Source organism: Stegostoma tigrinum, chromosome 7 (genome assembly GCF_030684315.1).
Source record: "Stegostoma tigrinum isolate sSteTig4 chromosome 7, sSteTig4.hap1, whole genome shotgun sequence".
Lineage (NCBI taxonomy): Eukaryota > Metazoa > Chordata > Chondrichthyes > Orectolobiformes > Stegostomatidae > Stegostoma > Stegostoma tigrinum.
This window is the reverse complement of record NC_081360.1, coordinates 47,108,593-47,131,319: the sequence shown is the minus strand read 5'-3', so window position 1 is coordinate 47,131,319 and position 22,727 is coordinate 47,108,593. Positions and strand designations below refer to the sequence as shown.

Here is a 22,727-nt window from a genome sequence, read left to right as displayed (position 1 = left end):
GAGGGAGGTCTGCATTGACTCTTTAAACAAGCATCATTACCTGGTATCAAACTCCTGTTTTCTCCCATACCCTTGCACATAATTTCTATCTAAATAATCATCCAATGCTCTCCTGAATGCCTCAACTGAGCCTACCTCCACTACATTTCCAAGCACAGCAATCCATACCCTAGACCCTCGCTGTTGAAAAAGTCTTTTCTCACACCACACTTTTTTTGTGCATTACTTTAAACTTATGGTTCTCATGTTCTTTTATGAATGGGAACAGGTTTTCCTGGTCTACTTTGTCCAGCCTGCTAATGATTTTGGATGTTTCAATAAAATCTTCTCAGCCTTCTTCTTTCCAAGAAAAATAGTCCTAACTTCTTCAAACTATCCTTATAACTAAAGCTTCTCATTCCTGGAACCATTCTTGTACATTGCTTCTGCACTCTCTTCAATACATTCACATTTTTCCTACAATGTGTTGGTGCCCACAAATGTACATCATATTCGAGGTGAGGTCTAACAAATCTCTTAAACTCAACATTACCTCCTTGTTCATATAGTCTATGCCCTTTTCAATTAAGCCCAGGACACTCTATGCTTTAATAACTGCTCTCTCCACCTTTGATGATCCGTGCGCATGTACACGTGATCTTTCTTTCCTGTACATCTTTAAACTTGCACCCCATATTTTGTATTGCCTTTCAATGTTCTTTCAATCAAAATTCATTATGTCACACTTCTCTGCATTGTATTTCATTGTATTCAAGGGGCAGCTAGATATAGCCCTCAGGGCATTTGGGATCAAAGGTTATGGGGAGAAAGCAGGATTAGGCTACTCAGTTGGACGATCATCCATGATCGTGATGAATGCCAGAGGTAGCTTGAAAGGCCGGATGGCCCCCTCCTGCTCCAACCTATGTTTCTACCACCTATCCATCTTCTCTATCAACTTGTCAATGCCCTTTTGGAGGTCCATGCTGTCCTCCTCACAGTTTACCATTCTTTCAAGTTTTGCGTTCTCAGCAAACTTGGAAATTGTCCCTTGTACACCAAGTCATTAAAACTTATCAGGAAAAGCAAAAATCCCAATACTGATTCCTGGTGAATAAACCTTCCTTCAGCCTAAAAGAAAATCCACTGACCATCACACGCTGTGTTTCCTATCATTCAGCCAATTTTGTATCAATGTTGCTGTTGTCCCTTTTATACTTTGACCTGTAACATTCCGCACAAGGCACTGTATTGAATGCCTTCTCAAAATCCATACAACAGCAGCATTATTATTTTCATTTAGTCTGCTGCCTCTTCAAATAAAAAACTCCAAAAAAGTTACCTAAACACAACTTTCTCTTTAGAAATACTTTGATTCTTTTGTATTTGCATCTTATTAATTACACATTCACTACATACAAAATAACTCCTCATGAAAGGTTGGGTTAAGTTACTTCACCCCCGCCCCACCACAAGACAGTGGAATCTAGTACTAGCACCAGCCTTGTATGGATCTACTGAAGTCAATGTGACTGAACTGATTCAGCAATATAGTCATCTGCCTTCAATACAAAATTAATCTGCATGTCAACATCTGTCAATGCACAACATTCTGAGATACACTTGAAGTAATACACTGATTGGCATGGTGTGATCTCAGATCAACAAGATGCTCTCTTTCACAATTTCATCTTTCCAAATGAATAAGGCACAAAGTCTCATTCATTTGGGGATACGATAGCAGGTCAATGCAGTACAGTTGCCATATCCTCACCCACAACATGAATTCTGCAAGGACATGAGCACAGAGGTAGACAGAGGTGTTGTTGAAGAAACGGAATTGGACAGGGGTCTCCTGGTAGCTGCCTAATTCCACAGCAACATGGATGCTTTATTGGGCTATCTTACAGGAGGGAAGGATAAATTATGTTGCATTCTATCTGTATGTTATACCATTTCTTGGGTGACATACATACTACCCTCTCTAAAAAAATAACATTCACCTTCAGACAGCTTGGCGCTTTCGCTCAGGATTGCCTTTAATTACACATATGCAATCTTACATTTCTCACCCAAATTGCTTCATTTTAGGAAAGAATGACCAAAGTCAATGCAGCTGTGTTTCTACCGCTGCTGCTAATCTGAAGAAACAGATAAAGTTGGCAAGGGGAATGTCTACTCCAGGCCATCATGAACAACAGCCACCAATGGCTGCCACACTGCACCCAGAGGGAGAAGCAGCAGGGAATGATCCAGTACGGAGAATACTCTGGCACAGAACCATATCTACAGATTTCAACGCAGCTGTCCGCAAATAATTGATGCCCAAATGCTGATGATAATCAAGTCCCAAGCCATTACGTTGCACCTCTGACAGCTGCTAGATGAGGTTGTGTGTTCACAAGGACTCAGTGGCAATCCCACTGCAGTAGCTTTCAAGGACACTGCTGCCCTTAATGTGTTTTTTTTAGCAAGCAGGTTGTTTCAGGGTATCTTGGAGACCTTGGCGGCATTTTGCAGTCTTCTAATTGCAAGTGCATGCAAGATATCACTGATGCAACAGGCACTACAGCCCACTTTTCTTCTCTTTTCCACAAGACAAGGCCAGTCATGAAACAAGGAGATCAGGATTGCCATCTACTGCTGGCCTTCTGCAGATGCAGGCTGCAAATGATCGTGCCAATAAAGCTTTGACTGCGTCCTCTCTCTAACTTTGTTTTTTCGCCTAAATTTCAGCCCATTTGTGATCATAGCGGCACATTTTCCAGGTCTATGCTAGATATCCAGGAAGTTGTCACAGCTCACATTTACTGGCGCACTCACATGCATCATCTCTTTCTAAGAGGGGCAGCACGGTGGCACAGTGGTTAGCACTGCAGCCTCACAGGCTCAATTCCCGCCTCAGGCGACTGTCTGTGTGGAGTTTGCACATTCTCCCCGTGTCTGCGTGGGTTTCCTCTGGGTGCTCCGGTTCCCTCCCACAGTCCAAAGATGTGCAGGCTAGGTGGATTGGACATGCTAAATTGCCCGTAGTGTTCAGGGTTATGGGGGGATGGGCCTGGATGGGATGCTTCAAAGGGTGGTGTGGACTTGTTGGGCTGAAGGGCCTGTTTCCACACTGTAGGGAATGTAATCTAAAAAGACCCTAGGCACATACAAGATGGTTGGTGAGTGTGTACCCCCTTCAAAGCTAACTCACAAAAGCTCTAAGAAACCCTCAGGCTTCTGCACAGCAAAGCAGGCCATGCTTCTACCAGGGTCATTGTGAACAGACCATGTACCTCCTGAAGATGAAGTCCCAATCCCTAAATGGGCAGGGGCTTCCTTGCAGTTCAACCCAAACACGGTATCCTACAACATAGTCATGTGGTGTGCCCTCTAAAATCTGAGTAGTCAAAGGAATGGGGATGGGCTGGATGTAGAGATGCAGGGGAGAGAGGAATCCTCTGGAGAGAAAGGTGAAGATAAGACTCTGAGAACCAGAAATGCAAGAAGTGACAAAGAAAACCAGGCAATCTTCTGAACAAGCCATGTAGAATTTTCTAGCCACCCACTTTGAGCATGTCTGAGCTGGGTGGTCACTTCATATTTGATAGGTCAAATTTCATTTGCATAGGTGACTGACAGCCCTCTGCTTGGTGCATATTGTCCCTACTGGTAACATATTTGAGATAACACGGTGTGAAGCTAGATGAACACAGCAGGCCAAGGATCATCACAGGAGCAGGAAAGTTTGACGTTTCTCGACCCGAAATGTCAAACTTTCTTGCTCCTCCAATGCTGCTTGGCCTGCTGTGTACATCCAGCTTCACACCGTGTTATCTCAGATTCTCCAGAACCAGCAGTTCCTCCCATCTCTGGTAACATAGTCACTTGTTTTATTACTCATAACCATAGGCACAAAAAAGTTCACTTCTTTCAAATGTGAAACTTATGTCCTAACATCTTTGTAAGCTAAAATTTCCATACAAACTTTGTTCCACCCCAGCATTGGTGATAAATTAGCTGAGGTACATTGAGCACTTGTATTTCATTGCACTCCTGGATCTTTGTTCTAAAATGGCTCTCGTGCCAAAGTCATAAGGAGTCATATCAGGATTGCATTTGCTCATAATGCCTGCCAAGTTATTACTCACTCTAAGAATTCTCATTCTGAGTGTTTCTTTATTACTTTCAATGCTTCAGAGTGCTGAGTATTCACTGGAGCCTTGTTATGTCTAGCATCCTGTGACAGTACTTAAATAACAACGGCCTGTTATTTCAGCATCCTTTTTCTTCAATGCCACTGCCACATCATATCCTTAAATGTTTACAGCATTCTCTTGAGGAGGAAGAAACAGGACAAATCTTCTCCATGTAAAATATGTACAAAAATCACAGATTCCACTATCTCTCCTCAATAGTGTAACGTGGAGGTGCCGGTGTTGGACTGGGGTGGACAAGGTCAAAAGTATCACGGCACCAGGTTGCAGTCCAACAGATTTATTTTAAAACACAGGCTTCAAAGCGGTGTCCCCCTTCATCAGGTGAAGACTTTTGTCCTTCTCCCCAACAGGATTTTGGTCTGGAGGTTTACACTGTTAGAGGCATTGGGGTCATGGGCAAAAGGAGGTGCAGGTGAAGTCATCTTTGGAGTGTACCCAGACAGAAATGTTGGAGGCCTATCATCACCTTCATGTCAGTGCCTGATGGCACCACCATGTTTCCTTCAGAGGAAAACACACCTGGAGGGTGGCCAATATCCCTCAACCTCCTCATGACTTGGTACAGATGCTGAGCACCCATAGGTAAAGCAATGGGGTGCAGGTCTCTGCGTATTTCTGGTAGCCATTGGGCATACTGCTGGACCTGGGTCCCCAAGTTGGCAGGTATTTTTTCCTATGTAGCAGCCAAGCATTCATATGAAGGGACCACCACAGTTGCACAAATGGATTCCAACTTTCTTTCTACACCACTCATGGCCTGTAGTATAGCTGCCTGATACTCCAATGGTTTTCTCTGCAGGGTCACCATGTCAGTTCATAACGGAGTACAGGGACATATCTGCCGGGGACTCAGCAGGAGCCTGGTCTCCGAGTGCCTCAGAGGCTTTTCTCCATCACCAGTTGTGGACATGAGTCAGTAGCATGCTCAGCAGATTGTGCCACTGAGTTAACCTAGATAGATTATCTACCCAACTGATTGCCTCTGAGACGGTGCAGAGTGCGAGTGAATGCTCTGTTAGCACTTATCAAAGTTTCACAGAGGCCTGTGCATTGGTGCTCACGCTGCAACCTCTTCCTAGTTGGTACCAACTGGGTACCACTGGTACCATTGGATGCCTGCAGAAGAGAGAAGAAATAATTTATTAGTGATGATAGAGAGAAACATACACAGAGGAGTATGTTAGCATTGTTATCTGTTCTTCTCAGGTGAGCACCAAATGTTACTTAAGGGTTACTGTCTCCCAATCACCACAAAAACAGTACTGAATTTTTCTAAGATAATAAAATGTGAGGCTGGATGAACACAGCAGGCCAAGCAGCGTCTCAGGAGCACAAAAGCTGACGTTTCGGGCCTAGACCCTTCATCAGAGAGGGGGATGGGGGGAGGGAACTGGAATAAATAGGGAGAGGGGGGGAGGCGGACCGAAGATGGAGAGTAAAGAAGATAGGTGGAGAGAGTGTAGGTGGGCGTTTTATTATCTTGGAATCTCCAGCATCTGCAGTTCCCATTATCTCTGAATTTTTCTAGCCAACTCAATGACCCTTTCCTAAAAGGGACTGAACAACTCCATGTGCACCATTAAAACCCCCACACCCAGTATTAACCCATTTGGCCTGATTATGTGGTGCGACTTCCGCCAAAAGAGATGGATTGGGTGTGAAGAGAGTTGGCAGTAGCAGCAGTTTGTGAGCATGTGCAACAAGGAGAGGCAGTGAATTGTTCCCACTGGGTGAGTAGGAAGTGCTGGGGTATGAAGTTTGAGAGGATGAGTTTATGAGTCCTTGAGTGGAGAGAATGCACATGATCTTGAGACTTGTAGTCCATCATTATTTGCAAAACGTGCTTGCAGTGAAAAAGTTTGTCCAATTGCTGGACGTATAACTGTGAGGTAGCAGAGAGAACATGGTGCCACTTGCCTTTGTGGACTGCAGAATATCACTGACAAATATTCTGCCTTTCTTTTTGTGGGATCCAACAGCACTGATCTGTGCAATTATCTGTGCTCAGCCTGGTTAGGTTTGATGTGATAGCTTCTTGATCTTACTCACCAGAAAGAGGATGTCAACTGTTACTTTGACCACATTCAGCAAAGTTTGTACAGCATGTTTGGTGAAGCTGGGAGCCAATCATCTGGCATTTCTTCCATTTTTATCATAATCTCACAGTCCGAGGGACAGTTCCTGACTTGCAAAGTCTAAAATTGTGTCCTGTTGGCTTTTACATAATGTGGCAGACCCTTCGAACCCGTATGATCTTGCTAGCAATAAGAACTTATGGCTTGCTCACCAAGCAATTTGCTGAGTTAACTGTGCAAAAAAATCTCACTTGCTTAGATATGAGAAGCACAGGATCCTGGGCCAAGGCAGACACTGCACCATGTAACATGTTTGCTAACATACTTCCACCAGGTGATCGTCCAACAGGTTTTGTTTGAAATCACAAATCTTTGAAACGCTGCTCCTTCATCAGGTAAACAGATTCCACCATCTGCAGTAATTTGCTCCTACGTCCTGTTGGACTATAACTTGGTTTTGTGAGACCAACACTGGCACCTCCACATCATATTTTAACTTCACATTGGAAGGTTCTGCCCTCACACTTTTTAAGTTTGGCCACTGCCGTCTTATTGTAACATAATTCCTAAGCCTTAAGTTGACAACTCATGATCAGCATTATTCTTCCAATTTAATTCTTTGTGAAAAATGAAACTGTACTATAAATCTGACAGTAAATATCATCATCTTCTGTCATCCTGAAAAGACATCCTTTGAATTGGAATCCAAAGTAGGTTTCCTGTGCTCATTATGATACAACACACAGCACACTACGCTTTTATCAGAAGAGATTTCAGAGAAGTTGCCTCAACAGTAGCTTTGTAACCTGAGTAGTAAAGCTCACTTACTAAACAGAACAGTTGGCTGTCACCTGAATCTGCCTGGTTAAATTAGGAAACATTTAGTCAGTCCCCAATTGGTTCCCTAGTGGACTAGATACACGTGTGGCATTGCACTAGGTCATTAACAGTAAATTGTAGATAAGTCAGAAACTAGGACTATCCACCTTCTCAACAGAACATGGGTGCACGATAGTGGGAAAAGATGATTTGATTTTAAGTTAAAGGAAGCTTGCTGTGACCAGAAAATTATCTTTAAATGGAGTATAATCAGTATAGGAGCAAATTGCTGAAAAGCTTTTATTTATAGCTTAAGATTTCTTCATCTGAGGCTCACCTGCCAACTACTTGCAGCGATGGATGATTACTGTACCTAATTCTAATGATGCACACACAGGAGAATAAGCACTGTTTAGAATCTAAATGCCACCAGCTGTTCTACAGTTGTAGAGAATTAATTGGATCCAGATTTAAAACTAAAAATCTATATCATATCTGACTCATAATTCAACTAATGACATGCTTCTCTTGTATGCTAAATTAATATTTTCATGAAAACCAAAATACTTAATGTAAGCCAAAAAGCAGATTAATAAAAATGTCTCCTGGATAATGATTTGCAATACATCAAGTATTCAAATAAAAATCTTAAAATTTTGAATTTACAATGGTTAAAAAATAATGTGTTTTGTTTTATAATTTAGAACATAATATAATTCACACTGTAGGTGATTACAGCATAATGCATAGACATAAACATATAACGAACCCATAACTCAGATAAATCCAGTCTCTCTACATATATTTTATGGTTTTACATTGTCACCATTGCTGTTTGGCAGATACCTTAAAATTGAAGTTTTTCTTAAAAAGTGTACTAAAAAAAATATTCTAACCTTTCAGTCATTGGTGTTTAAATCTGAACATTATGCTGCCCATCAGGAAGGCAGAGTTTAGATTTAAGGAAAAATATGCGCACAGTATGCATGCCAGTACATGGCACTATCCGCATCAATAAGAAAACACATGCAGAGCTGTCAGGTTGTAGCTATGACTGACTAATCTCCATAGCAATCACTGTCAATAGCAAAGGTCTGCAGTTTTCTTGTATAATGTACCTTCAGGCTACAGTGTAAATCCACAAAGCACTCAACTGATGGCAGATCAAAGGATTCGGAGTTATGCTCCAGACCTAATAAAATTTATGCTTGAAATCTAGATAGATTGACCATTTTCTCATTTTCATTCTTTTTGAATTAACTGTCATTGGAACAAAAGCACTTTGTGTTCTCCCAGTTTTAGCTTTGAATTTTTCATGACATGTGTCTTTACCATAAATATTAATTAAACCAAATAAAATCAGATTAATTTCACAGACAACAGATATCACATTCTGTACTTATTTTTCAAGCTGCAAAATGAAATTCAAATCCTGGTTAGAATAATAAAGGTCAAGGGGCAGGGATTGACTGAAGCTGATTAACTTGGCAACTGTCATTTATATTTCATTTTTATATTAATTTAGGGGATATGGGCACTGTTAGAAAAGCCCGAATTGTGTGCAAACCTAATTGCCCATGATAAATTGACTCTGAACCTTCTTTTGGACTGCTGCAATTCATATGGTGGAAGTACTGAATGTTGTGGGTAGCCATTTCCGGGATTTTGACTGTTCCTCCATGACTTTCAATGATGTACACGTTGAAGCTGTGATGTATTTGTTGATGAAAAACGTAAGAGGTGATGGTGTTCCTACGCACATGTTGCTCTTGCTATTCTAGAATGTGGAGGTCAAAGATTGAGGTGGAGCCTTGGCAAACTGCATCCTGTAGGTAGATTACTTAGCAGCTAAGGTACGTTGATAGTGAATGGGCTACTCTGTCTTGATTTTTTAAGAGCTTTTTGAATGCTGCTGCAGTTGCATTCATCCAGATAAATGGAGAATATCCCTTTATATTTATGGCAAATAAGGTGAGGCTTTGAGAAGTCCAAAGATGAACCATTTAACAATAACTTGCATGTATTATTTTTATTCACTCATGGGTTTGGGTATCACCAGCTGGGCAGCATTTATTGCCTATCCCTAATTGCCTTTGAGAAGGTGATGGTGAGCTGGCTTTTTGAGCTGTTGAAGTCCATGTGCTGTAAATGGACCCAAATGCTGTTCGGGAAGGAATTCCAGTATTTTGACCCAACCACAGTAAAGGAATGGCAGTATATTTCCAAGTCAGGATGGTGAGTGGCTTGGAGAGGAACTTGCATGTGATGGCATTCCCTTGAATCTGCCGTCCTTATTTTCAAGATGGAAGTGCTTACAGTTGTAGTTTTAGAAGGTGGTGTCTAGGGAGCTTTGTCAAATTTCTGGCATGTGTTCTGTAGATAGTTCACACTGTTGTTACTGTATCTCAGTGGTGGAAGAAGTGGACATTTGTGGATAGGTTGCCAATCAAGCAGGCTGCTTTGTCCTGGATGGTGTCAAGTTTCTTGAGTGTCGTATAGCTGCATTCATCCAGTTTTACTGAGGAGGATTCCAATGCAGTTTTGACCTGTGCCTTGTAGATGGTGGACAATCTCAAGGGTGACAGGAAATTGAGTATCCTCACTATAGGATTCCTAGTCTCTGACCTGCTTTTCTAGCCACTGCACTTACATGGCTAGTCCAGTTCAGTTTCTGGTCAATTACATATATGGTGCCTGAAACATAATATTTCCTGATGCACATCACAGGAGTTTCAATTCTTTTTCTACCTTATTTGCTTGAAGACTGCCCCACCTAATGTAGCAAAGCCACAGGTCCTAAATCCACTCTGAGATGTTGGCAATAATATGAGCCTGGCTGGTTGTTTAGCTAACTGAGCAGATTGTCCCACTAAAGAGTCAGAATTCTTGTGGCGATATACACTTCTTTTTGCATACTGTATCCTGAACTACAGATGGGGATGTTGGAGATTCCAACATTGTTTTGCATGTATTGGAAGGATTTACAAGTTTTTACTCAACCTGTTTGACCATGTTATGAACAGTGTTATCAAAAAATATTTGGGACTGAGGCATAATAAGCAGTATGAAGATAGTTGAGTCAAAGAGATAGACTTTGAGAAGCATCTTAAAAAGGTGGAAAGAGCAGTACACAGGAGAGATTTAGGGAAGGATCTCCAGAGTAGAGGAAATTAGCTCAGAGTTAAATAGAATATAGACGTTATAAACAGATCAGTCTCAGAGTCACCATGGACAGAGATGGATTCAGCGACCAGGGGATAAAAACTATGCTCTCAATTTTGCTGCTCACTTGGGAGACCTGCCACCATGGGTAAAACCAGGAAGTGGCCCTGTTTCAGTGGGTGATGGGACCATGCTACCTGAGGGGGCCAATGAGAAGGGCATAATTACAGTTGTTGCCTAATTAATGACGGTCGCCAACCGCCAAATTGCTATCCCATTGAAAGGGCTGACAATTCAGTAGCCTCATCACTACCATTGGCCATTGCCAAGGCTGCAGTTCCAAAGAATAGGCTCCTCAAACATGAAGTGCTTTTGATGACAGTTAAATTAGGTTGGGGGAGCAGGGATCTGGCGATCAGGATGAAGGGTTGGTGATTGTGGAGCACTGGCAATGCTGTTGATATAAGGGCAGCCATTGCCACTGGAGAATTGATACCTGTTGGCTATGGAGCACCCATCAAGGAGGGTCGGTAAATCCCAATCCTTTTAGGTTGAACTGATAATTTGTCAACCTGGTGTGGACTCTCCTAATCTCAGCTAAATGCTTCAGAGCATGAAGTGGCCTTTAATTAGCCACCACTTAATTAGCTGCACAACCAAGAGATCGACTGCTAATACATCACGTTGACTAGAAGACTGTGTGTTCACATTCCATTGCACCAGCACCCTGTGCACTCCATTGCTCCAGCCACCATTCCAATCTCTCAGTCCAACGGCATTGTACAAGGATTAACAGATGTGGAAGGGAGTGAGATGAAGCTTAGATTCATATGGAAACTGATTGGTTATTGATAACAACATCAACAGCAGTACGTGTGAGAGAAATAAGTAGGAGCCAAGAAAAGTGTTTGGGGAAATTGGAGGAGTGGGTATAAGACCGGGAAGAGAGGTCATTGCAGATAATATTCTAGTTAGGATTTCACAGCTAAGAATGGAACTGGATGTCTGCAGTCCCACATAGGTAAATGACAGTGGAGAGTAATTGTGCGGCCAGTTATGTCAAATGTTGTAGGCAGAACGAGAAGGACGAGTAGGGATAATTCGCTTTTGCTGCAGTCACATTGTATGCCATTTGTGATTTTGACAAGACAGTTTCAGTACTGTGTAAAGACAGAAACCTGACTGGTGGCAGTAAATGATGGAATGTAGGTAAAGATGGGCAGAGATTTAGAAGGTGGCATCATGTTCAAGGACACTGGAGAGGATAGGGAGATTGGAGACAGAGCAGTAGTTTGCAAGGATGAAGGGGTCAAAGGCTGGTTTTATTTGAGAGAGAGTTTGGAGGACAGCTAATTTGAAGGAGAATGAGACAGCACTAGTAGAGAGGAAAACATCAAACACAACAGTTTATATAGGAGCAAGGCAAGAAAGTTTGATGGCCAGCAGTTTTGTGGGAATAGAGTTGAAAGAGCAGGAGGTGGGTCTCAAGAAAAGATATATGCAGCAAGAGCATAAAAGGAAATAGGATAAAAATTAGAGAAAGATGTGCTTAACCTATCTCGTGCCCTAGTAGCTACAATATTTATGCGGCTGATCCAGTTGAGTCTCTAGTCAATTACCATCATATGACAGCACAGCTACGTATTCAGTAATGGCAATGCCACTGAAAGTCAAAACAGAAGACAGTTCGACCCTCTTGTTGGAAATAGCACTTACTTGACATTTGTGAGATGCAAGTGTTATTTGCCATTCATCATCACAAGCCTAAATGTTGTATGGATTTTGCTGCACGGAAGCATAGACTGTTTCTATACTTGAGGAACTGCAAATGGAACTGAACATTGTACAATCATTACGAAACATCCTGACTTCATGAATGGACGGACAGCAATTGATCAAATTTCTGGAGGTAGCCGAATCTAACCTGAAGACTTCCGGTTGTAATATTTTGTAGTCGAGCTGACTGTCCCCCAAAAATCACAACTATTTTCCTTTGTACTTGGTATAACTAATTGCTGGAGAAACTCCCAGATCTCTCTAGACTTCAGTTTTCCTGGGGATCTTTGGTGCTAAAGACACATCTATCACACAAACATTATCATTGTAGAAGACAAAAAGAAATCCTTGGAATAGCTGAAAAAAAATCAAGAGAGAAAGGGGAGGGGTGTCCTTAAAACAACAAATGATCACAAGGGTAACGTTACAGGGAAACTATTTGGACTAAATGATGATGGGTGCCTTGGACCTGATGCTCTGCATTTTAGGCTTATAAAAGTGATTTTGCATTTTTTGGGATTTGAATTTAGATAGAGGTAGATGAATCTTGGTCAGTTGCGAAGATTCTTCATTGATCTGAATATATCCTTTCTAATAAGGCATATGACTGGAGTCCAGAACTTGTTGTTAATGGATAAAATGTGGATACGATTGAGTTTATGACACATGAAGTAAACACGTTAAAGCAATTAGCTTAGTTCTGACCACAAAACGGAATGTTTGCTTCTCTGTTCAGAGGGGAATAGTTTTCCTCCTAGTAGGAGAGCCAAGATTTAAAGTGTTTACAGTCATATTTCTCTGGGTCACATTCTCTGTAGTGGGTAGTGTTGTTTTCATGTTTTGTGTTCAGATATTTCAAATTGTGTCTCTCTCTCTCTGATTTTTGAATAATGAACTTATGTTCTATTGTTCAAGAATGTGTACAGACTTGTGTCAATAGGTTGGTGACTAACCGATGTGTTAACCAACTGGAAAAATTAAATACATGATCTATCAAGCAAGATATCATTTTGAGATCTGATTTGTCCATGTTATCATTAGCTGAGATCACAAAATAGGGGACTCTTGGATGGGATCTGAATTCAACAGATCTAAGTTTTATTTAAAACACACGTGGAACATTAAATGGCTTTGTAAGCTGCTAAGAATTTTCTGAGTAGGAGACATAACAGTGGGGTATTTTCAATCTTTGCCTAAAATTAAACAGATATCTGGTGCATGAAACGTTTACATTGATCATAAAACATTTTGTATTTATTGATAGAGAATCAGACTTTTTGAAAATGAGAGGTATTTCCTTACACCTTACTCTAAATGCGATGGCCAACAATGCCTCTTCTTCCTCAGATGGCTCAGGAGATTTGGCAAGTCCCTCACAATCCTCACCAACTTTTATAGATGCACCACTGAAAGCACATTGTCCAGGCGCATAATCGCCTGGTATGGCAACTGCTCTGCTCTGAACTGTAAGCAACTACAGAGAGTTGTGTACACAGCCCAGACCATCATAGAAGTTTGGCCAAACTTCCATCCATGGACTCCATTTTTTTTGTTTTTACTCATTCATCAAGTGAGGCATTGGTGGCAAGGTCAGCATTTATTACCCATCCCGATGTGGCCTCCTCTACATTGGTGAGATTAAGCATAGCCTCGGAGACGGTTTCGTACAGTATCTATGCTCTGTTCATGACAAACGACAACACCTTCTGGTCATCAATCATTTAATTCCCCCTCCCACTGTCTAGGTGACATGTGACATGTCCATCCTGGGCATCCTCCAGTGTCACAATGACGCCACCCGCAAACTGAAGCAGCAACACCTCATTCTGCGTCGGGAGCCTACAGCCCAATGGCCTAAACATGGAATTCACCAGCGTTTTAAAAGCTCCCCACCCCCAGCCTCATCCCATGTCCAACCCTCCCTCTCATCCTCATCTCCATGACCTGACACAACCTGTCCATCTCCTCTCCCACCTACCTGCCCTTCCCACTGACAAATCGGGTTCCACCCCTACCTGCACTCACTTATCACCATTCCACCTACCTTGGCCAGCCCCACCCATCCTGTCTCTATTTATTTCTGATCTCCCTTCCACCTCCCCACTTCTGAATAAGGCCCCAACCCAAAATGTCAACTTTCGTGCTTCTCTGATGCTGTCTGGCCTGCTGTGTTGCTTCAGCTCCATACTGTGTTGTCTTCGACTCCAGCATCTGCAGTTCTTGCTTTCTCTGCCTCAATTTTTTTTCCACCTTATGATCTGTATGTCCTGGCTTACTATGTTCTGCCTGTGCTGCTTGTAGACAAAGCTTTACACTGTACTTGGGTACACATGACAATAAATAAATCAAATCCAATTCAAATCAAGGAGTTGAACTAATTAATATATTGAAAGACATTGGAGCAAGTTATTGAAGCTACTTAATAATACAATTTGTCTTCCAGACTGGTAAATGAAGGAGAAAATATTAACTGGAGGATGACATGGAGGTTACAAACTTGTTCCATTATATACCGTAGGTTTTATGTATAACTTAGTCAATGGAGAAATTGTAGTCGAAGGAGGACAGCAAATCCCGATAGAAAGAATTGACCGCATCTTGGGGAATGACCTGTCTGGTTATAAAAAATGGCCTCACTGAGAGTTGTAGAACAGCCAGCAGAAATAAAAGCTAAGATATGATCGGCTCATTCAGGAAGTAAGGAGGCATGGGATTCGGGGAAATTTGGCTGTCTCAATACAGGACTGGCTGTTCAATAGAAGACAGAGGGTGGTAGTAGATTGAAAGTATTCAGCCTGGAACTTGGTGACCAGTGGTGTTCTGCAGGGATCCGTACTGGGACCTCTGCTCTTTGTGATCTTCGTAAATGACTTGGATGAGAAAGTGGAAGGGTGCTTTAGTAAGTTTGCCAATGACACAAAGATTGGCAGAGTTATGGACAGCGTGGAGGGCTATTGTAGGTTGCAACGGGACATTAACAGGATGCAGAGCTGGGCAAAGATGTGGCAGATGGAATTCAACCCACAAGAGTGTGAAGTGATTCATTTGGAAAGGTTGAATTTGAATGCAGAATACAGAGTTAACGGCAGGATTCTTGGCAGCGCGGGGGAACAGAGGGATCTTGGGGTCCACGTCCATAGATCCCTCAAAGTTGCTACCCAAATTAATAGAGTTGTAAAGAAGACGAATGGTGTGTTGGCTTTCATTAGCAGGGGAATTGAGTTCAAGAGCCGCAAAGTTATGCTGCAGCTCTGTAAAACTCTGGTTAGAGCACACTTGGTATATTGTGTTCAGTTCTGGTTACCTCATTATAGGAAAGATGTGAAGCTTTAGAGAGGGTGCAGAGGAGCTTTACCAGGATGCTGCCTGGACTGGAGGTCAGGTCTTACGAGGAAAGGTTGAGAGAGCTAGGCCTTTTTTCATTGAAGCAAAGAAGGATGAGAGGTGATAGAGGTGTACAAGATGACGAGAGGCATAGATAGCGTGGATAGTCAAGAGACTTTTTCCCAGGGTGGAAATGACTATTATGAGGCAGCACAATTTTAAGATGATTAGAGGAAGGTATAGGGGAGATATCAGAGGTAGTTTCTTTACACAGCGAGAGGTGGGCATGTGGAAATGAGCTGCTGGCAGTGGTAGTGGACTTTTAAACAACTCTTGGATAGGCACATGGAGGATAGCAAAATGTAGGATAATAGGTCTGCATAACATTGTGGGCTGAAGGGCCTGTACTGTTCTATGTTCTATACTCTATATTACCGAAAGAACTTCCTGAGTGCTTTCCCTGACTGTGTTGTGGCTACATGTCAAACCCAGAGAATTGGGCAGGAAGTGGAGTTGTCTATGAAAATGAGAGACAAGGTGGAAATTCAGTATCAGACACAATGAATTTTAAATAAGAAAGAATGGGGAAAAGGGGAGAGAGGCTGACCTGTTAAGCCCATCTTCTCCATTAATGCAATATATCGGTTCTAAATTGAGACAGCTACACCAAACAGCATACTTAGAAACTGAATAAGATCTACTAGCTAAGTTATATTTTATTAAATTATTAAGGAGGAAATAGAGACCATCTCAGACATCAGCTGATTAGGGATAGAGAGCAGGCAATTAGGGATAGAGAGCAGGTAGTAGTTCCATCTGAGTACTTTAACAAGATTTTATGAGTGGCTCACAAAATTCCATCGATGAGTTCTTAACTATTCAAACAAAAACAAGCTACAATACTAAAACATTTTACTGGCCAGAATTACAAAAAGGTATGATCAAATTCTGCTAGATATATAATACGTCATACTGATCAATTAGTGTGAAAAGAACAATCAGGAATTAAACCTGTGCTTTTGTTTTCGAAGAACCATAAAACCATTAAAATAGAAGGCGGCCCTTCAATGAGCTCATGGTTAATCTGATAATCCTCAATTCCATTTTCCTGCTTTGTTCCCAGTACCCTTGATTCCCTTCATGTTTGTAAATCTGACAATCTCAGCCATGAATATTCTTAACAAACTAGCCTCTACAGTTCTCTGTGGTAAGGAAGTTCTCAGATTCATTACTCTCAGAAGAAATCCTCCTCATCTCTGTCTTTAATGGATGATCCTGAGGCCTGAGGTTATGCTTTCGGATCCTAGGCTCCTGTAAAAGCAAGAAATACCTCTCCACATCTACCACATTAAGTCCTCTAAGAATTCATTTGTTTCAACTAGGTCATTGTCTCATTTCTCTAAACTTTAGTAAGTACAAGCTCAAAATACTCAACCTTTCCTAATAAGATAGTCCCTCCATAACTGGGATCAACATAGTGAGCCTTCTTTGGATGGTCTCTAATGCTAGTATGTCTCTACTTAGATAAGGGGACCCAAAACTGTTCACAGTATTCCGACCGGTGGCCTTATATAGAATTAGCAAAACTTTGCTGACGTTATACTTCATTCCATATGAAATAAAGGACAAGTTTCTTATTATCTGCTGGACACTAGCTTAATGAGATTCATACACAAGAACACCCAAATCCGTCTGTGTTGGAGCTTCCGGCAGTCCTTCTTCATGGTATGACATTGTAGCTAGGGATATTAGTTGGGATGGTGAGGATCCACAGCATGGGAAGATTAATGAGGCGGCAGCAAAGGGTGATGGTGAAGGGCTGTTTTTGTAACTTGAGATCTGTGACCAATACTGTACCATAGGGATTGACGCTGGGACCTTCCTGTTTTGTACATTATTGACTTAGGTGTGAATGTAGAATGTTTCAAATTAGTACATTTGCAGATGATACAAAAATTGGGGTGTTGTTGATAATGAGAATCATAGAATCCCTACAGTGTGGAAACAGACCATTCAGCCCATCAAGTCAACACTGATCCTCTGAAGAGTATCCTACCCAAATCCACCCTCATTACCCTATCCCTGTAACCCTGCACACCCTGTGGAACTCCAGCTAATCTGCACACTCCAGGACACCTGTGGGCAACTTAGCATGGTCAATCTCCTGTGGGATGAAACCGGAGTACCAGGAGAAACACAAACACAGGAAGGACATGCAAACTTCACACAGACAATTGCCTGAATGTAGGCTCAAACTTCAGTCCCTGGCATTGTACTAATTGCTGAACCACTTTGCTGCTGATGGATGGATGGTCTCGGGGTACAATCAGCTGTTGATCAGCTAATAAATTGGGCAGAACAACGGCAGATGAAATTTAATCCTGATAAGTGTGAGGTGATGCACTTTTGAGGTCTAATAAGGCATAATATGCACAATGAATGGTAGGTCTTGAGGGAATATTAAGGAACAAAGGGACATTGATATACAAATCCATAGGTCACTAAGCATCAGCACAGGTAGACAGGATGGTGAAGGAGGCATATGGGATGCCTGTCCTCATTATCCACACAGTAGAATATCGGAGCAAGGAAGTCTTGTTACAACTTTATAAAACATTGGTTAGGCCATAGATGGAATACAAAATTCTGCTCGCCATTCTATCAAAGGAACATGATTGTACTGGAGAGGGTGCAGAGGAAACACACCAGGCTGTTGCCGGAGATGAAGAGTCTCAGTTATGAGGACAGAATAGATAGGCTGGGTTTGTTTTCCTTGGAGGACACCGAGGTATGCAAAATTATGACAGACATTGAGTAGATCATGAGAATCTCCCATAGCAGACTTGTCTAAGATCAGACAGCCCAAGTTGAAGGTATGATTCAGGTGGTTTACAGGAGATCTGAGAAAACATTTTGTAAACTATATGAAATGGGATGCCTGAGAGGATAGTTGAGGCAGTACTTGCGCAATATTTAAAGAGCATCTGGATTAGTACTTAAAATGCCAGGACATAGTAGGCTATGGATCAAGTGCAGATAATTGGTATTAGAATACTTAGGTGTTTGCTTGCTTAGGTACGGTGGGCTGAAGGGCCTGTTTCTACATTCTAACTCTACTTAAATAATAGCCCACTCTTCTTCCTGTCAAAGTGAATAACGATATTGTCTTACATTATGGTCCATTTGTCAACTTTGTGCCTATTCATCTGCACTTTTGTGTTATCTCCACTATTTGCCTTTCCACCTATTTTTGTATCATCTGCAAAATTGGTGATGGCACATTCACTTCCCTCATCCCAGTCACTAATATATACTGCAAATAAATTGCAGCCCTGCCACTGATCCCAATGGCACTCCAATAGTTCCAGGTTACCAACCCTGGAAATCCTCCCCACCTATTTTATCCTAACTCTTTGTCACCTAATTAGTTAGGTAATCCTCTATTCATGTTAATGTACGACCTCATATGTTCAACAGCCTATGCACAGACCTTATTGAATGCCTGTTGGAAAACCAAATATATTACATCCGCTGGTTCCTTTTTATATAAGTGTGTCACTTGCTCAAAGAATCCAAAAAAAAATTGTCAGACATGACTTCCCATCATTAAGCCATTACATATTTTTAAACATTGTTATTCTATTCTTTATTATAGACTCTAACATTTTCCTAATGATGGATGGTTTTTGTCTCTTTTCCTTTGTCAATAAACTCAAAATTATAAAATCACGTAAACTCAAACAGGCTATCTTTGCCAATTTTTTCTTCCAATCTATACAAAGACTAAACTCTCACATGATTATTACAGTACTTTTCTTGTAAGTCTCCTTTTTTGTGTCTCTTACTTAGTTTATCTACTGTTAGGATGCATAAGCCACTCTCATAGGTGACTTCGTTCCATTGCTATTTCCTATCTCCACCCAAACTGATTCTACAACTTGCTCTTCTGAACCAACCGTAATCTCTCACTTCTGTACGTCTCACTCTTTAATAAGAGACACCATAAGACACAGGTACAGAAACAGGCCTTGGCATTCAATGGGATTATGGCTGATCCAACATTCCTCATGTCCTCTTTCCTGCCCTTTTTCCATTACCCTTGATTCCCATCCATGATCAAGAATCTATCTCATCCTTAAATTTACACAAGGACTCTACTCCACAGCTCTGTGGCAAGGAATTCCAAAGACTCAAAACCCTTCATCTTTTTCCAACTTCAAATCAAAGATTTAAATTGATTGCCACTTGCTATAATGGTGATGGATCAGTGAGGGGTATGACATGCTATGTAGTTATACACTAAGTGTAATGCAGTTTTGTTGCTTATAGCCCACAGTGCACATGGATGTGTTGAGATGTATCTATTCTTAGTCCATCCCATTTAGTGTGACCATAATTTCCACATAACGCAACAAACAACATTCTCAGTGTGAATATAGAACTCTGTCCACACAAGGACTATATGGTGGTCACGCCTACAAACACTAATGTGCATCAGGACAGACAACATAAAGATTGGTGAGAATGAGGCCAAAAAGGTTATTTCCGTACGTCGATTCTTTCACTAACTGCTGGAAGACCAGCATGGTAGCTATGTCCTTGCAGACTCCAACTGCTCAGTTAGCGACAACAAAATTGATCTATGAATGGTAACAGATACTGAAGTCTTCAAAATCACAAAGTATATTTTTTGCACTTGTTACCATCCATGCTTTGTTCAGGTCAGGTTCAGCATGGAGGAGTACTGATTCATTACCTGAGGAGTGCGGTAGTTTTTACTTTACATGAATGAGCTGGGTTTATACTTCATACACTTGCACTTATTTATTTTTGTCTTAAATTGTACTCCATTTTACAAACTGTCATGGTGGGATTTCAATTCATATTTTTTGGATTATTAATCTATGCATCTGGATCACTTGTCCAATAGCATAACTACTGTCAAAAGCTTTCTCCATTAAATCACTGCACTTATAAACTGTAAAAGTGTGGTTTAATTGGCAGAGGTGAGAAGAAAATATATATTGTCATAAGAATCTGCACAAATTTAATAATTAAACAATATTATACTAATATTTGATTGTGTATTGATTGTGTTTCTGATGCAAGAACAAACACAGTGTACACTTTAAATCACCACTTTCTCTCAAAGGTCAAATTTTAAATTTATCAAAATTTGCAGTCAATACTCTTTTTGATAGTGATCAAAACTGTACAGATCACAACATTGAACAGAAGATAGATTTCTTTTCTACAAATTGTGAGTCCAAACTTAATTCTCCTGTCCATCTAACAAGAATTCAACTGTAATGTAATTCATTGCAATCAGTGTAACCTGCTGCAAACAATCGCTCTTTCCATTATTCAGCAATAGGGAAAGAACATTTCATGCCTTGTGGTCACATTTTAATCTATCATATAATATTCTGATCAAATATTACAGTTCAGCAATTATAACAATTTATATGTCAATATGGAGTTAGACATCTCTCAAGCATCATTTGGATCACAAATTTGGTTTTTTACCTCTTAAATGGAGAGAGTGAGGTCTAATTTCAACCTACTAAGTGTCACAAAGATGCAAATAGTTCCTTTCCTTTCCTAATACATTCTTGTTTAGCCACAACTAGAGTAGATGGGCACTACTATGTTAATTTTTAAGTATAATGAGGAGAATGCCACACAAAACAGTTGTATAATCAGTGAAGACTTTTAACAGTGAAATACGTGTAAATTTTATTCTAATCCTCTGGACGTGGCATGGCTTCTAGTAATTATGTAGGTGAATCAGTTCAGCACAACACATTTGCTCACTGTTTAGTCAAAAATGTCTACTACAACAGTCAAGGCTCAATTAATCTCGGACTTTTCAAAAATTTCACTGATCAGCATGCATATAATGAACAGGGGTAACCAATTTTTTAAAAAGACAGTAACAGTGAAATTAATGGTGACTATGGTTCAGAGAAAATTTTCAGACAAAAATTAAATCCAACAACTTTAATCCAACTTTATGGAAGACCAATTGAATATCAGACAAACTTTACAAACCACAAATGAACACCTTATTTTATATATACAGACTCACAATTGCAGCTGCAGTGAGATAATCTAATGGAGCTTTGAATATTTAACTTTAAATACCAACTGCACTTCCTTGTTACTGCCAACTTAGTTCATTTCAGCAGTATTTCATTTCAATAGCCTGGGGGTATGGGTAATGGAACATTACTCACTGTGATAGCCAGATTTCTTCTGCATGGCTGTTACAGGGCAATCTTTATGAGCCAGAAGTAGCTGCTTCAGCTGAGCCACTTCATTTCTCAGCAGGGTGACTTCATTCTAAGGAACAAAGAAAAACTTTCAAAAAAAGCACCAGCACAAGAGGAAGGCAACGCCTTAAACATTCTTGTATTTTATAGTAAGACGGATCTGGCATCATTCAACTATACACAAAACAGGCTTGGTACCTTACTTTAACTTTATGAGAACAGGTACTAACAGCAAGTCAAAATGGTTTGACTACACTAATGCTGCAAATCTATTTCAACCTTAATCTAAGCTGATTCATGCAACATCTCGTGAAGGCAGATTATCTAGTGTTTATTTCAATCTTAATGAGTTGCTGTCAGCCAAGGAACGTATAGAATATTATGCAGTGTTACAAGTTTAATGACATGTCAATACAAGATTGTCACCAAATAATAAGCAAATATAGCTATGATCAGTAGCCAATGTAACAGCATGTAATGCATAGTTTTGTAGACAAAGTGCCATTTGCTGACAAATCAAGTAGATGAGTAGACAATGCACAATTACTGAGCTAAAGATGGATGTTGAAAGCGGTAATTTCATTTCACACTTATTTACTTCCAATTTAAGTTTGTTTTGCAGTTTAAATCATTAACTATAGGTCTATCTAAATATTGTAATATATATTTTCACAATGTACAAGTAACAATAAATGAGTGTTTGGTTGATGAACAGACAGAGCTTTCCAAAGCAGTCACAAACGCTTTTCAACTCTGAATTTAATTTCAGTATACTGTAATTCAAAGGCTAAATGACTTATTTCAAGTTTGCTCATTTATATTCAGTGGTATGTAACTTTTCAGATTTCAAGAGGATTTAACTAAAATTTAGAATTTTTTCAAGTCCTATAAATTTTAATGCAAAGTGGTATTTACTACGAGTAGCTTGCTTTCATACTCTATTAAACTAATAATTCCATTTTACTGTAGAGATGGGAAGAGGAGAATGCATCTGAATGGAATAGCTCTGCAATTGCACGTTCAACTGAATGCAACATGCAAATTACGAACCCATTTTTCAGTTTGCACTCCAGCAAATTTTGAAAGGAATTAAAAGGGTAACTAGCTAATTTCAA

The 22,727-nt window shown here is 40.5% G+C and overlaps 1 protein-coding gene across 5 annotated transcripts in view; it reads right to left on the bottom strand.

Moving 5' to 3' along the window:
• The window catches only part of atf2 (activating transcription factor 2), a 125,618-nt gene that overhangs the window by 7,064 nt on the left and 95,827 nt on the right, over nt 1-22,727 (bottom strand). For 4 of the 5 annotated variants that reach the window (XM_048534283.2, XM_059647203.1, XM_059647201.1 and 1 more), the window contains one exon: nt 21,577-21,682. In XM_048534283.2, the coding sequence (XP_048390240.1) occupies nt 21,577-21,682 (106 nt within the window). Of the gene's footprint in view, nt 1-21,568; nt 21,683-22,727 lie in introns of those variants that run through there. The other variant, XM_059647202.1, reaches the window with a different exon arrangement.